The sequence below is a fragment of the Urocitellus parryii genome, chromosome 6 (assembly GCF_045843805.1).
Source record: "Urocitellus parryii isolate mUroPar1 chromosome 6, mUroPar1.hap1, whole genome shotgun sequence".
Classification (NCBI taxonomy): Eukaryota; Metazoa; Chordata; class Mammalia; order Rodentia; family Sciuridae; genus Urocitellus; species Urocitellus parryii.
Window position 1 is genome coordinate 96,582,989 of NC_135536.1, and position 14,742 is coordinate 96,597,730.

Genomic DNA, 14,742 nt, shown 5'->3' on the forward strand with positions numbered 1-14,742 from the left:
TTTTGTGGTTTTTTGTTTGTTTGTTTGTTTGTTTTTGTTAGATGATATGCTTATGGAGAGTTAAGGTAGCACTATAAAGTTCTTTTAGACAACAGGGGTAAATGTATTTTAATTTGAAGTTGAATTAAATATTATAGTTTCAGTTGATTTTAGGTTTTTCTATGAGCTTTTACAGCAGTATGTTCTATTTAATTATATTCTTAACAGTCACTGTAGACTTGATGAGAGAGATAAGAGCTGTGATTCAGTACATCTGAGTTCTGGGGTTGTGTCAAGTCTTGTTTAACCACTCTGGGACTCAGTAGATGATATTTAAGGTTTTTCTTCTTTCTCATAATGAAATTCATATTAAAAGAAAGGTTTGGTATACTGCTTTATTTGTTGCCAAATATCTGTTTCTGGAATCTCATTCACTCCTTTTTGCTCTTTCCTTCTTTTTCTGATTTTCCCTTCTTCTTTCTCATTGTCCATTTTGTTTAGCTACTACTATTAATCTTTTCAGCTATATCATCTGTTTTCCAAAAGCTACCAGTGACTTACTGTATACCACCAGCTATCACTATCTCCCTTACTTCCTCAGAATCATTCTTCCTAAAATATAATTTCTTCTGCATTATTAAATCCTTGAGAGATTTTTCTCCTTTTTTTTTTTCTTAGTATTTTGTAGCTTTCAGCTTTCATTTGTATGTGAATCATCAGTTTCATTAATTAGTGCCAGCTAAAGATGTAGCTCAGTGACAAAGTGCTTGCCTAGCATATGTGAGACCCTGGGTTTAATCTCCAGTATTGCACTCCCCCGCCCCCCCAAAAAAAGTAGTGACATTGGACTAAGCACTGTGTAAAAAGAAGTATAGAAATCTGGTTTTTAATTTTAGGAACTCACTGTGTGAGAGAAATAATACTGCCTTTGGGAGATATTCATTTATGGGTCACATGGCTGGTATTATCAAATAATATGATTTGAGAGGACCATATGAAGGGAACTTTCTTAACTCTTCACTTTGTTACCTTTCCAAAAGTGGTCACTTTTTGTTACTTTATTTTGCCTTTTTATTTTAAAATAAAATGCAATGAAGCCCTCTCATGAAGCTTTAATAATCAATTAACATTTTGCCATACTTTTAAATTTGTCTCCTGTCCTTTTGCTGGGTGTTTTAAAGCAAATTGCAGCCAAATTACCATTTTACTCCTAAATATTTCAGTATTTATCTAAAAAAATATATTTTCTTAATAATTACAATGTTATTTTTCCAGCTCATAAAATTAACAATAATTCCCTAATATAATCTAATTCAGATTTCCCTACTTGTCATCACATGATTTTTTTGAGTCGATTTATTTCAGTCAGGATCCAAACAATGTAGACAAATTGTCTGTTGGTTGCTGTGTCTCTTAAGTCTCTAAATTAATCTCCACTTAAGTTCTCTTCCCTCATTTTTCATTTCATGTACTTGATGTTTTAATATTGGAAAATGAGCCCTATTCTCTATTTATCTTATGACTTCCTCCTTTTCTCGTGTACTTATTTTTCTGTATCCCATATTTCCTTTATTTTCTGTATAGTCATTTTCAAGTTTTGTTTCATGACAAGAATGTTCCACACATGATTTTGTGTCTTCATATCATAGTTGACAGCACATAATACGCATTTATTTTTAATGTTTTTATTAGTGAAGCTAAAATTGATCAATAGGTCTGAGTGTGTCCTGTCTAATAAGATGAGTTAATATCTTATAGGATTATCACATGTTGTCGTGGTTAGAAAATGTAAATTGTGTAATTAATTCTTTGTATTACTTCATTTTCCTTTAATTATGTAACAGAGGGTACTAGGACAGCTAGAATTGTTTCATTATAAGAAGCACTTTCTTATTAAATACTAAATTTCTGTAATTGTGTTTTAAAATTAATTTGGCCTTTAGTTGAAGGAAATTTTGAGGAAATTTCCTATGATTATGATATGCTGCTAGTTAGTTTAGCTGTGGCCTACTGCCAACATGACCTGGTAATGATATTATTATAAATACTGTATTTTTATAAAATGTCATTATTTGGCACATATCCTTTCTTAGACTTTGTTTCAATGAAGTATTAACATTGAACCTTTTGTTTATATGAAAGTTGAAAATTTTTTTTTCTATGAAATAGATCAATGGTGAAAAGAGTGAGAAAAATGAAACTTCAGAGAAAGGTAAGTGTAAAGAAAGAGGAAGTTCTTTTAAGTCCTTATTGGAGCTTTTTTTAATAAGAATAAACTTCAGATTTTATATAGTAATACTTAGCATTGTGTCTAATCTCTGTGTTATCATTTTTCCTGGCCTGCATATTTATATTGAAAATGTCTTGAGTTCTAGATTTATTTATTAAGGGGACTACTTTATGAATAATTTTAGCCTGAATGACATGATAAAAATATGGTAATTCTTAGTTGAAAACATCAAAACTACAGCTGTACTCGTTTTCTATGTAAGTTTAGCATTGTGGCTAAGAGCGTGATCTCTCAGCAGTCACGCTCTTAGCCTGGATTTGAATAATAGCTCCTTTTCTGAATTTCCAAGTGATCTTAAACATGTTTCTTAACCCCTCTACCTCACTCTCTCCATCTGTAAAGTAGGGATGATTATAAAACCTGTTTCATAGGGTTTGTGTAAGATTGAATTATTTAATTTGTGTAAAACTCTTAGAATCCACAGTAAACTTTTAGTATTAGGTATTATTATTTTCCTCTCTAAGTTGTCGACTTAAAATTCTTTGCTGAAAATATTGCCATACAATGTTTAAAATAAACTGAATAATGTAAGGTGTTGTTGATTTATTCTAAGATTAGATTTTATTCATTTGTTGCTTTGTAGTTCCTCATGCTTAGAAATTATTCTTCTCAATGTTATTCTCAGCTTGTTTAGTCTGTTTTTTTGTCAAAATAATCTCATTCGTCAGAGAGGAAAGAAAGTGTATTAGCCAGCTGTAGGTGTTTTAGCTTAGGAAATACTGAGATTACCTTCTTTCCATAGCCCACTGCTGAAATAGTTGTTCAAATATCTAAACTTCCTTGTAGCGTTTTTTAATTTTATACTCTTTGTGGTACAGCTGAGGGAAAAATAGCAACATGGGGATATTTATTTTGTCAGGACCTCCCACCCCCATTAAATAAATAATTTCAGTAGCTTTGGTTTCTTTTTTGTTAGACTTCTTAGATAAACATAATTTTTTCTTGCTTTTGGACTGGGAACTAACTAATGAGTATCAAGTAAAATGAGAATTGGCAAGCTTTTTCATAAGGGGTTAGGTAGCCAGTATTTTAGGCTGAAGAGCCTTGTCTTTTCTGTCAGCTGTTACAGTGAAAGTAGCCATAAACCATGTGTAAACAAATGAGCATGGCCACATTCCAATAAAATAGGAGACCTTAATTGTCTTCCTCTCATGTGGAACACTAATAACAAGTTTTTGGCTTATTACTGTAGAAATACTTGGAAATCTAAAAGTTTTTCAAAACACTCCATTGGGAGTTTTTAAAGAGGAATTTAGAATCTTTTGAGAATTTTCAAACCATGGATTCTTTTTTTCCTGGTAAGCATTTTTCTACTGTCTTTTTTTTTTTGTAGTCAAAGATTTATTTTTAACTTTTTTCATAAAAACACAGTCTATTTTAATTACTGCTTAAGGATTTAATAAGTATTCAATTTTAATGAAATTGCTAGGTTATCCAAATTGTCCAAATGCTATTAAAATTGAAGCCATTCTACAAGGAAATGATATTGGATCTGGTGGCAGTGGTTCTTGTAATTTTGGAACCTTTTCTTTCTTTCTTTCTTTTTTTATTAGTTGCTCATGACAATACAATGTTCTTTACATATCATACATTTGAATCAAATGGGGTATAATTTCTCATTTTTCCAAGTGTACAGGTTATAGACTCACATTGGTTATACAGACACGTATATACATACAGCAATACTAGTGTCTATTTTATTCTGCTGCCCTTCCTATCCCCCCTTCCACTCCACTCCCCTCCCATCACCTCTCTCTACCCAATCTAATGTGACACAAAACAAGAATATTTTCATAGTTAAGTATATTAATTTCCCTTATATTATACCAATAATAGAGCTAACACTAGATGCAGTTGTAACTTCAAAAGCAAGTTTTTATTTATTTTTGTATTTATTTAGTGGTACTGGGGATGAAACCCAGGGCCTTGCACATGCTAGGCAAGCTCTCTGTCTCTATCACTGTCCCCAGCCTAAGTTTTGATATTTAAATCTTTATAAAGAGAGCACTGGTCTGGCACCGTAATGTACCTGCAATCCCAGCTATGGAAGAATTGCATGTTCAAGGTTAGCCTCAGGGACTTAGCAAGATCATATCTCAAAATTAACAAATAAAAAAGGCTGATGATATAGCTCAGTAATAAGGCATGCTTGGGTTCAGTCTCTAGTATCACAAAAACAAACAGCACTGAATGGGTTTCTTAATAAATACCAACACAAATTATATTTAATGTTAGCTTAAAAGATAATAAGTGGTAAGTAAGTATATATTTTGCTCTTCTAGAAAAAACTATGTTGGTCCTGTGTTTGGTAATATGCTAGCACATGGAACTGGGTTTTTCTTGACTCTTCTATTGTCTCCTTCAATTTCAAGGAACAATCACAGCAAAGAAACTATACACAATGATGATGGATAAAAACATCAGCTTGATTATAATGGATGCTCGAAAAATGAAGGATTATCAGGATTCCTGTATTTCAAATTCTCTCAGTGTTCCTGAAGAAGCCATCAGTCCAGGGTGGGTCATAGTGTATTTAGAGAATATGGTAAATTGTAGACAACTGTAGGTAAATGTTACTACTAGAAATCCAAGCTAAACGTGGTAAAATAGTCATTTCTTTTCCTGTTGACCTTTCATTCTTTGCTTCTTAATGATGTACCTCACCCTTTCTGCGGCATAATGTCAGAAACATTCCACTTTGGCTATTTTCTCCTATCATTGGCATTTGGAGTCTTATTAGAAATGAGATGGAGCTGCCTTTTTATGCTTACTCTCTCCAGGTGTTTGTTGACTGATTTCCCTTATTATTTTCTGTTTATATATTTATGAATCATGTAACAAATTGTGAACTAATTATTTTACATACTAGAATTCCCCATACTATTATCTAGGATAAAAGAGTATACACAAACTTTTTTTAAAAAAAGGAGTATAGCTAAGTGATTAAGAAAGAATCTCTGAAGTCAGACTATATTCAAATAATTGTCATTTATTGCATTATCTCTAGCTAGTGACTTATCCAGAGCCCATGTTTCCATTTATAAAATGGAACAAACAATAGTACCTACCTCACAGAAGTTTTGAGCAGTTTGAGATATTTTGTATATCAAAATATACACACTTAGCACAGTGCTTGGCACAAGTAAAAGGCTTACTAGAACATTTTTTTTTAACTTGTTTGGTAAAAAGACCTCAAACCTTTCTTGTGTGTATTTATACAAGTAACTTTCTTTTATTTTATAAAGTTACTTACATAGATACATCATACATTAGAAATCATTATGACATAGTAGCAGAGCTAAACTTCTAGATCCAGGGCTATTTTCACTCTTTTAAGCTTGTCATATATAAATCATGTGCCTTGTAGGTCTTAGTTTATGGGATTGGATTAGTTAAAATTTGTGGTATGACATTAAAGTATACATTTTTTAAAATTGGAAAATAAAATCTGCAGAATTCTTGACATATTACAGATGCTTGATAATTGTTTGACCTGAAGGATAGAGTGCTTTGTAAATATACTACTTAAAAATAAGATCACAGTGTTTAGTCTAATCAAGCAGATATGAATATATTCCCAGAATTTGAAAAGATCAAGTTAATAGTTTTTAGATGATCTATACCAACAGAAGGCTGGTAGTCTTAATTGCGTTTGTGCTCAGTTCTGTGTTGAAACTTAAGATGACCTTAGGTTAAAGATTAAGGAACAAATTACATTGAGAAAATTATTCCCTTTTAATTTTTTAATACCTTTATTTTATTTATTTTTATGTGGTGCTGAGGATCGAACCCAGTGCCTTACACGTGCTAGGTGAGCACTCTACCCTTGAGTCACAACCCCAGCCCCTCCCTTTTAATTTCTGTTTCAGTCCTTCTCAGTTGGTTAAACAGAGTTTCAGTTTGGTTTAGTGTAACTTTTTAATATTTGATAATCTCCCTTTCTTAACAGGGAGCAGGCCTCAAGTTTCTATAGGGAGTAATATTTATAGCTAGCTGATGGTAATTACATATTTTTTTCATTCTCTATTCTAAATAATTTTAATATAGTATATGCACAGAAGCACTCCTATCCTAAGTGTTTAGCTCCTTTAATAGCCTCCAGACCAGGAAATAGGACATAATCCTCACTCCCAGATCCCCTAGTATGCCCGCTCTAAGTTACTGGCCATATTCCCACCCATCCAAGGAAACCAATTTTTTTTTCCCCTTAGATATCTCAATTGGCTTTCTTTTCTATTCTAGAATCAGGCAGTGCTTCCATCCATAAAATGGAATAAGTGTTTCAATAGACCGAGCAGAAAACTACCGGTTTTTAACAGAATGTATTCATTTGTCTGTTTTTTAAATTTTAGGTAAACAAAATAATATAATTGTAGTCTTTTATGGATAGCTTCTTCTGTTCCACATTTTGAACTGTGTGTGTGTGTGTGTGTGTGTGTGTGTGTGTGTGTTAGTTAGTTAGTTAGTTAGTTACTAGGACCTTGCATATGCTAGGCAAGTACTACCACTGAGCTGCATCCCTAACCCTCAACCTTATGAGTGTCATCTCTGTTATTGTATGTAGTTGCAGTTGGTTCATTTTCATTGCTAAATGTATTCTGTTATATGAATACAGCACAATTTTTTTAAATTTACTCTTTTATATTAGAAATGTTTTCCACATATATTATGACATAATTTCCTATTAAAATGAATTTATTTAAGTAGCCAGGCACAGTGGTGCATGCTCATAATCCCAGTATGCCTGTAATCCCAGCGGTTCAGGAGGCTGAGACAGGAGGATTGCCAGCCTCAGCAAAAGCAAGGCACTGAACAACTCAGTGAGACCCTGTCTCCAAATGAAATACAAAATAGGGTTGGGGATGTGGCTCAGTGGTTGAGTGCCCTTGAGTTCAACCCCCAGTGCACAGCCACCCCAATAAAAGAATGTATTTAAATAAAAGATCATTTAAAATTATTTGGATTAATAATTATATTTAAAAATTAAGTTATAAGACAGAGCAGAGTTGAGGGCCATCTGTGAATATGATCCATGAAAGACTGAAGTTTGGGAAACACTGGTTGATGCTATTGTTTCCCAAAATGCACTCAGTAGAATTCCAGAAGGGATCCAGACAGAGGGGACAGCAAGAGTAGAAGCTCATAGGTAGGAGCATACTTGGATAAACCAAGAATTGCAAGGAAATTAATAGCTGGAGTAAGTAAATAAAGTGGGTAGGTCCTTAGAGAAGAGGGACATTGAGGTAATAGGATTGAGGACATGTATATATATACATGACAGGACATTGTAAAGACTTTACCTCTTATTTTATCTGTTTTACCTCTTATTGTTTTTGAGCAAAAAAGATGAGGTGAACAGCATGCCTTAATAGAGTTGATATTATTCATAGTTGATATAAGAGGCAGCATTGAAAGTTGCTGAGATCATAGATGTGAGTCAGATTGCCTGAGTTTTAATTCTGGCTCCACTTACCAGCTATAGCCTTGTGCAAGTTACTTACTCTTTTTGTAATTTGGTTTTCTTATCTATAAAATGGGGATAATATGTCTACAGGTTTCTTGTGAGGGTTGAATGAGGCATTGAGGCGTTTAGATCAGTATCTGGCACATAATAAATGCTATATGTGTTAAATAAACATTTTGCTATTTAATTATTGATTATCTGTGTAGGTATTATAAGAGAACTGAAATGTGAATAATGTTACCCAGATGATCCCCCAGTTGTTTATATGTGGCAGAGAGAGGTGCCCCAATGACTTCCTCTGTTATCAGTTTTGCCCCCTCCCCTTTTTTTAAAAGGTCAGAATTTCATCTACTTCTTTCAGGTTTTTTTTTTTTTCCAATATTTTTTTAGTTGTAGTTGGACACAATATCTTTATTTATTTTTATGTGGTGCTGAGGATCGAACCCAGTTGCCTGTCACATTCGAGGCAGGTACTCTACCACTGAGCCACAACCCCAGCCCTTCTTTCAGTTTTAATAATTATTAAAATCATTTTCCAGCTTACAGTAGTGAAAGGGTTCAATGTTTAGGTTATTTAATATCTTAATATGAAGTCTGGCCTTAGAAAGGAATCTGCTTAAGGTTTGCTATGGCCTGGTACAGACTCTAACAAAACTCCTAATTTTATACTAGCATCTTCTGTCAACTTTTGTCCCAATACAAATGTTAATACATTTCAGAGTCACTGCTAGTTGGATTGAAGCAAACCTCCCAGATGATTCTAAAGACACATGGAAGAAGAGGGGGAATGTGGATTATGTGGTACTTCTTGACTGGTTTAGTTCTGCAAAAGATTTACAGCTTGGAACAACTCTGCGGAGCCTGAAAGATGCACTTTTCAAGGTTAGCAAGTTTCCTTGTTAGTTTATTGTAACTGTAAGCCTTCTTTGGTTGTTAGGAAGACATGCTGACTAGCTTTTTTATCTTGCTTTGATTGTATAAAGATTAGTTTTCAGTCACCAGATAACAATAAACTGATCTGTATAAAATATTAGAATTTTCACCATTATAAGTTATCTGAAACAATTTTTTTTTAATGTTTGTTTTTTGTTGTTATAAAGACTAGGATGGACATGGTGCACACCTATAATCATAGCTGCTCCGGAGGGTGAGGTAGAAAGATGAGGAGTTTGAGGCCAGGCTTAATGAGACCCGACCTTAAAAAAAAAAAAAAAAAAGGAAAGAGAGGTAGAATTAGATTATAAGCATAAAAGCAAAGGAAGAAGTCACCAAAGGATAAATGTTTGATAGATTTGACATAACAAAAAAAAAAGTTAGGTTTGTAAAAATATCACAAGATTAGAAGGTAGAAGACAAAAAATATTATCAACAATTAAGGCAGTGTTTTAAAACATGCAAAATGTGAAGAGGTTTTATAAATAAATACTTAAAATTAAATTGTTAAATCAGTAGTGGATTATAGATAGTGATGAACAAAAGAGGAAAAACAAGTGGGCCTAACCATAAAAATGTTCTTTTCTAGTATAAGTACAGATTAAATTGAGTATCATTTTCACTGATCAAATGAACAAAGATTAAAAAATAATATTCAGTTTAGCTTTTTAAATTACTAAGTTCATTCTGCTGGTAAAAGGGTCAGTTGATGAAAGATTGCCCACCAACAGAACAATCTTAAAAGCCTCATAATAGTTCATATTTTAAGACAGGGAATACAGGGCTGGGGTTGTAGCCCAGTGGTAGAATGTTCACCTCACATGTGGAAGGCATTGGGTTCAATCCTCAGCACCACATAAAAATAAAATAAAGGTATTATGTCCATAAACAATTAAAAATATATATATATAAAAAAAAAACCAGGGGCATAGCTTAGTGGTAGAGTGCTGAGGCCCTGGGTTCAATCCCCACCACCATTGGGAAAAAAAAAAACAGAATACAGAAATAGATCTAAATGTGGACTGATTACATGAAATTCCAGTATTCAAGTGGCTTTGATCTACAAAAGAGGTTTCATGAAGTTCAACCTATCAATGTCAAATAAAGGTGATGTCACAAATCAGTGCAGAAAAGATGAATTAAAATAAATGGTTTGACGACAACTGAATAGCCAGTGAATAATAGGAAGCAGATTCCTAACTTATTCCTTAGACCAGACTGGATCCCAAATGGATCAAAAGTATGTAGCTTGAAACAATAGACTACTTGGAAAAAGCATTAGTATTTTTTATTATCTTAATCCCAAACCAAGATGCCATAAAATAAAATTCAGGAAAAATATCTAACATACATGACAAAGATCTGTTTTCCCTAGCACATTCAATGTTTTCTAAAAAAATAAAGATTTATTATGAGAATTCTTATATTGTTGGTTAAATGTGTAAACTGTTATAGCCTTTTTGAAGTACAGTTTGACATCATCTACCAAACTTTTAAACTGCCACTCTTCTCCTAGGAATGATCTTAAAGAAATACACAAATGTATATTTCTAAGTGATCATTTTGAAGATGAGCAATATATATTGAAAGCCATAAAATATTCTTGTGCCTTGGCTCAGCAATTCTACTTCTGGGAATTTTCTCTAAGGGAGGTGATGTGTGCATGTATGAGGATCTTTGGTTATTTATCTCAGCATTGCTTAACAATTAACTGGGGGTATAAAGCAAAGGATTGATTCAATTTTGAGGCATTTGTATGTTCATAATTGGTGAGGTTGTAGGTAATGTTTACTATATATTAATATATCTTCTAATTTTAATTCTGAGATTGTGGATTACATGTGTGGTTCTTAAAACCTGGTCTATACATTGGTTTTATTTAATATTGACTTTTAAAATCAATTCTCATTTTTTCATCATTTAAAAGATAAATCTTGTCTTCAAGGGAACAATTTTACAATTTAAGTTTTGTTTTTCACTGTCAAGAGACTGTTCCCAAATTAAAAGTACTATTTCCTTGTGAACATACTTTATATTCAGAGATGTGAAAACTTGTGCTCTATAGGTGTAATAAGGATTGTAATGCATTCCACTGTTGTCATGTATTTTTAAAAAAAGTAAAATCAATAAAAAAATTTAAAAAATTAAAAAATAAAAGTACTATTTCCTTATTTTATAGTGGGAAAGTAAAACAGTCCTGCGCAATGAACCTTTGGTTTTAGAGGGAGGCTATGAAAACTGGCTTCTTTGCTATCCTCAGTATACAACAAATGCTAAAATCACTCCACCCCCACGAGGCAAGAATGAAGAGGTGTCTATCTCATGTATGTATGTGAAAATTTTTGCTTTAAATTGTTTCAGTAACATAGAGATTAATTATGTTTTCAGAGTAATGTTTCTTCATTGTATATTCATTTGTCCTATTAGATAGAAGTTTGTTTTCAGGCAGAAAATGAGACTAAAACAATATGGCCTGGAAATTAACATTTTCTTTAAGATTCTCATGGTTGTCAGTTTTATTTAATTTTATTATCCCATATAACATGCATGACAAATATAAGTACTGTTTGTGGAGTTTTTTGTTGTTGGTTTTTTTTAATATTATTTTCTTGGGGATTTTAGTGGATTTTACTTATCCCTCACTGGAAGAATCAGTTCCTTCCAAACCTGCCCAGATGCCACCTCATTCTATAGAAGTAGATGCAAATGTAGAATTGGTAAATGATCAAGATGAAAGAATGGGACCACTGAATATGTCAACTCCAGTTGAACCAATTGCTACTTCCAAAGCTGATGTTTCACCCATAATTCAGCCAGTGCCTATTAAAAAGAATGTTCCACAGGTATTGTCTTACTTTTTTTTTAAATTTTAATTTGTTTTAATATTAAATATATAGCATAGAAATGAAGTTTTATATTAACCTTTAATATCTTTAAAAAGGTATCAATTAGAAGAATCTGTACATCTTGTCACCTTTTTTAATCCACTAATTTATTGATTCATTTAATAACATACACACAAAAGAAACCCAAAATTAACAATAAGAGATTTATAACATCTTAACATAAATGATATTTTGATGAAAATAATTATATTTTCTCAAACAAATATTAGTGGAAAGATTGGAATTGTTTTACATTTTTGGAAAACTTGTCCATATCTGGTTTGATAGATTGTCACATCTGCTTCTGATTCAGTCTGTTGCAATGTTGAATGTCACAGAATCTCTGACATACTTCACTCTACTCTTGAAGAATGAGTCAAATAAATAACAACCTGAGTAATAAAAATAATTTTGACCTTATGGGCCTGCTGAAAGAGTGTCTGGAACAATCTTTGAGTACTACTGCTTTAAAAATTCAAAGACCTAAAAAGAGCATACTATAGGGATACAGCTACATCAATGTTCATAGCAGCACAATTCACAATAGTAGAATGTGGAACCAACCTATATGCCCGTCAATAGATGAATGGATAAAAAAAATGTGGCATTTGTACACAATGGAATATTACTCCGAACTAAAAAATAACAAAATCATGGCATTTGCAGGGAAATGGATGGCATATGTTAGAGCAGATTATGCTAAGTGAAGTTATCCAATCCCTAAAAAACAAATGCCGAATGTCTTCTTTGATATAAGGAGGGCGACTCAAAACAGAGCAGGGAGGAAGAGCATGAGAAGATCACCATTAAGCAAGGAGAGGTGGGAGGGAATGGGAGAGAGAAGGGGAATTGCATGGAAGATGGAAGGAGACCTTCATTGTTATACAAAATTAAACAGAAGAGGATGTGAGGGGAAAGGGGAAAAAAACAAAAAGAGAAATGAATTATAGTAGATGGGGTAGAGAGAGATGATGGGTGGGGAGGGGAGGGGGGATAGGAAAAGCAGCAGAATACAACAGACACTAGTATGGCAGTATGTATAAACGTGGATGTATAACCAATGTGATCCTGCAATCTGTACACGTGATAAAAATAAGAATTCATATCCCACTTGAATCAAATGTATGAAATATGATATGTCAGGATCATTGTAATGTTTTGAGCAACCAATAAAAAAAAATTCAAAGACATGTCCCTGGTTCCAAAGTCCTCACAGTTGGAATCTTTATTTTTATAAAAATGTTTTAGTATAATTCAGGCCTTTTGCCACAACTGCATTCTGATAGATTATCAAAGGATTTTTAACATAGCTGCTGACTCTTTGCCACAAATAATACCAAGAAAAGCTTGTGTTTCCACTGTTGAATTAGAACAAAACTTTTGGGGGATTTTTTATTGAAATTTGACCAGTAGTACAATTGTCCCTTGGTATCCTTTGGGGATTGGGTCCAGTACTCCTGGGGATAACAAAATCAGTAGATGCACCAGGTACAGTGGTGCACACCTGTAATCCCAGTGGCTTAGGAAGCTGGAGACGGGAGAATCTTGAGTTCAAACCCAGCCTCAGCAGTTTAGCGAGGCCCTAGGCAACTTAGTGAGAACCTGTCTCTAAATAAAATATAAAAAAGGGCTGGGGATGTGGCTCAGTGGTATAGCACGTCTGGGTTCAATCCCTGGTACCAAAAAAGAAAAAAACAAATAGATCAGTAGGTGCTGAAGTCCCTAATATAAAATGGTAAAGTATTTGCATATAATCTACACGCATTCTCCCATATCATCTCTAGATTACTTCTAATACAATGTTAATGCTTTGTAAATAGTTGTCATACTGTATTGTTTAGGGAATAACAAGAAAAAGTCTGTACCTGTTTAGTACAGATAGCAATTTTTTAAAAATTCCCAAGATTGGAGATTTAGCTTAGTGGCAAAGTGCTTGCCTAGCATTAGGAAAGCCCTAAGTTCAATCCTCAGCTCTCAAAAAAAAAAAAAAAAAAAAATCCTTTCATGTAGAACCTATGGATATGGAGGGCTGATTTAGAGGAAACTAATTTTCCCAAATAGTTTGGCTTACACACCACTTAAATTTGTGATGTCAATATTTTGGGTTTTAAAATAACTTAATTCCATTGCATTTAAATTTGACACTTTGCCAATAATTTATTTAAAACTTTTAAAATGACCAAGATGGTCAAATTAAAAATTGCAGCCTTTTCTTTGTTAGGTTCTATTTAAAGGAAGATTACTATTTCATAGGTAATGGCCAAGATTTTTTAGCATTCATTTCTAATTTTTTCCCACACATCTTTAAGCAGTATTTCACATTTAAGATGGGTAACATTGATTTGTGAAGCAGGATATGAATAGAATATTTGGTAGTTTTATTTGTTTTTTTCTGTAATTTAAGGAGGTTGTTCATTAATTTTATTTATTTATTTATTTATTTTGGAGGAGTGCTGGGGATTGAACCCAGGGCCTTGTGCATGGGAGGCAAGCACTCTACCAACTGAGCTATATCCCCAACCCTCATCACTTATTTTTTAAGGTCATCCTTAATATTTCACATTAAAATGTCAGATTAAACAGAATTTGGTAAAACAAGTTTTCTTAAAATATAAATTTTAAAAATTCTAAAAGCAGCTAACATTGTTGTACTTCTTTTCAAGTTAATCTTTGCATCCTTTTTTGTCCCAACATGACTCTGAAATATGTACAATTTGTCAAATGTATTTTGAGATTCTTCCACATTCAACCTTAGTTGAAAGGCTAGGAAGTGATTGAGGGTCTTCTGTATGAAAGATAGCATGAAATTTTATAAATATGAGTAAGACCTGTATTTTGTCTGATATTTAGAAGGAGAGACTTATTTAAAATAGCATAAGACAGAATATCATTATTATTCTACTAGTCACTGGAACACAGAACAAGGAGAAAAAGTTTAGCTGAAAGGGCCAGGGAGGTCTTTTCATGGAGAAGAAAGTAGTATTTTATTTGAACTTAAAAGAGTTCAATAGGGTTTGCAGATGCAAGAGAGTTGAAGAAAACTATCTGACTTAAAGGGACAGGGCTTGCTCTGGGACCAGTGAATTCAAGTATTTGACATGTAGGCAGGATTTGTGTTGGAGAGAGGAGAGTGTGGTGGTAGTTAATATAGGAAAGATAGACAAGAATCATCAAGAGAGATGTGTATCAAA

The 14,742-nt window shown here is 33.0% G+C and overlaps 1 protein-coding gene and 1 non-coding gene across 2 annotated transcripts in view; one reads left to right on the plus strand and one right to left on the minus strand.

Moving 5' to 3' along the window:
- The window catches only part of Usp8 (ubiquitin specific peptidase 8), a 58,032-nt gene that overhangs the window by 24,149 nt on the left and 19,141 nt on the right, over nt 1–14,742 (plus strand). Inside the window, exons 6-10 of the mRNA XM_026391831.2 lie at nt 2,149–2,191; nt 4,642–4,786; nt 8,453–8,615; nt 10,846–10,990; nt 11,289–11,509. Coding sequence (XP_026247616.2) covers nt 2,149–2,191; nt 4,642–4,786; nt 8,453–8,615; nt 10,846–10,990; nt 11,289–11,509 — 717 coding nt within the window. The remainder of the gene's footprint in view (nt 1–2,148; nt 2,192–4,641; nt 4,787–8,452; nt 8,616–10,845; nt 10,991–11,288; nt 11,510–14,742) is intronic.
- Trnag-ccc (transfer RNA glycine (anticodon CCC)) lies at nt 13,995–14,069 on the minus strand. Its single transcript has one exon. It is a non-coding gene; the product is annotated as a tRNA-Gly (tRNA).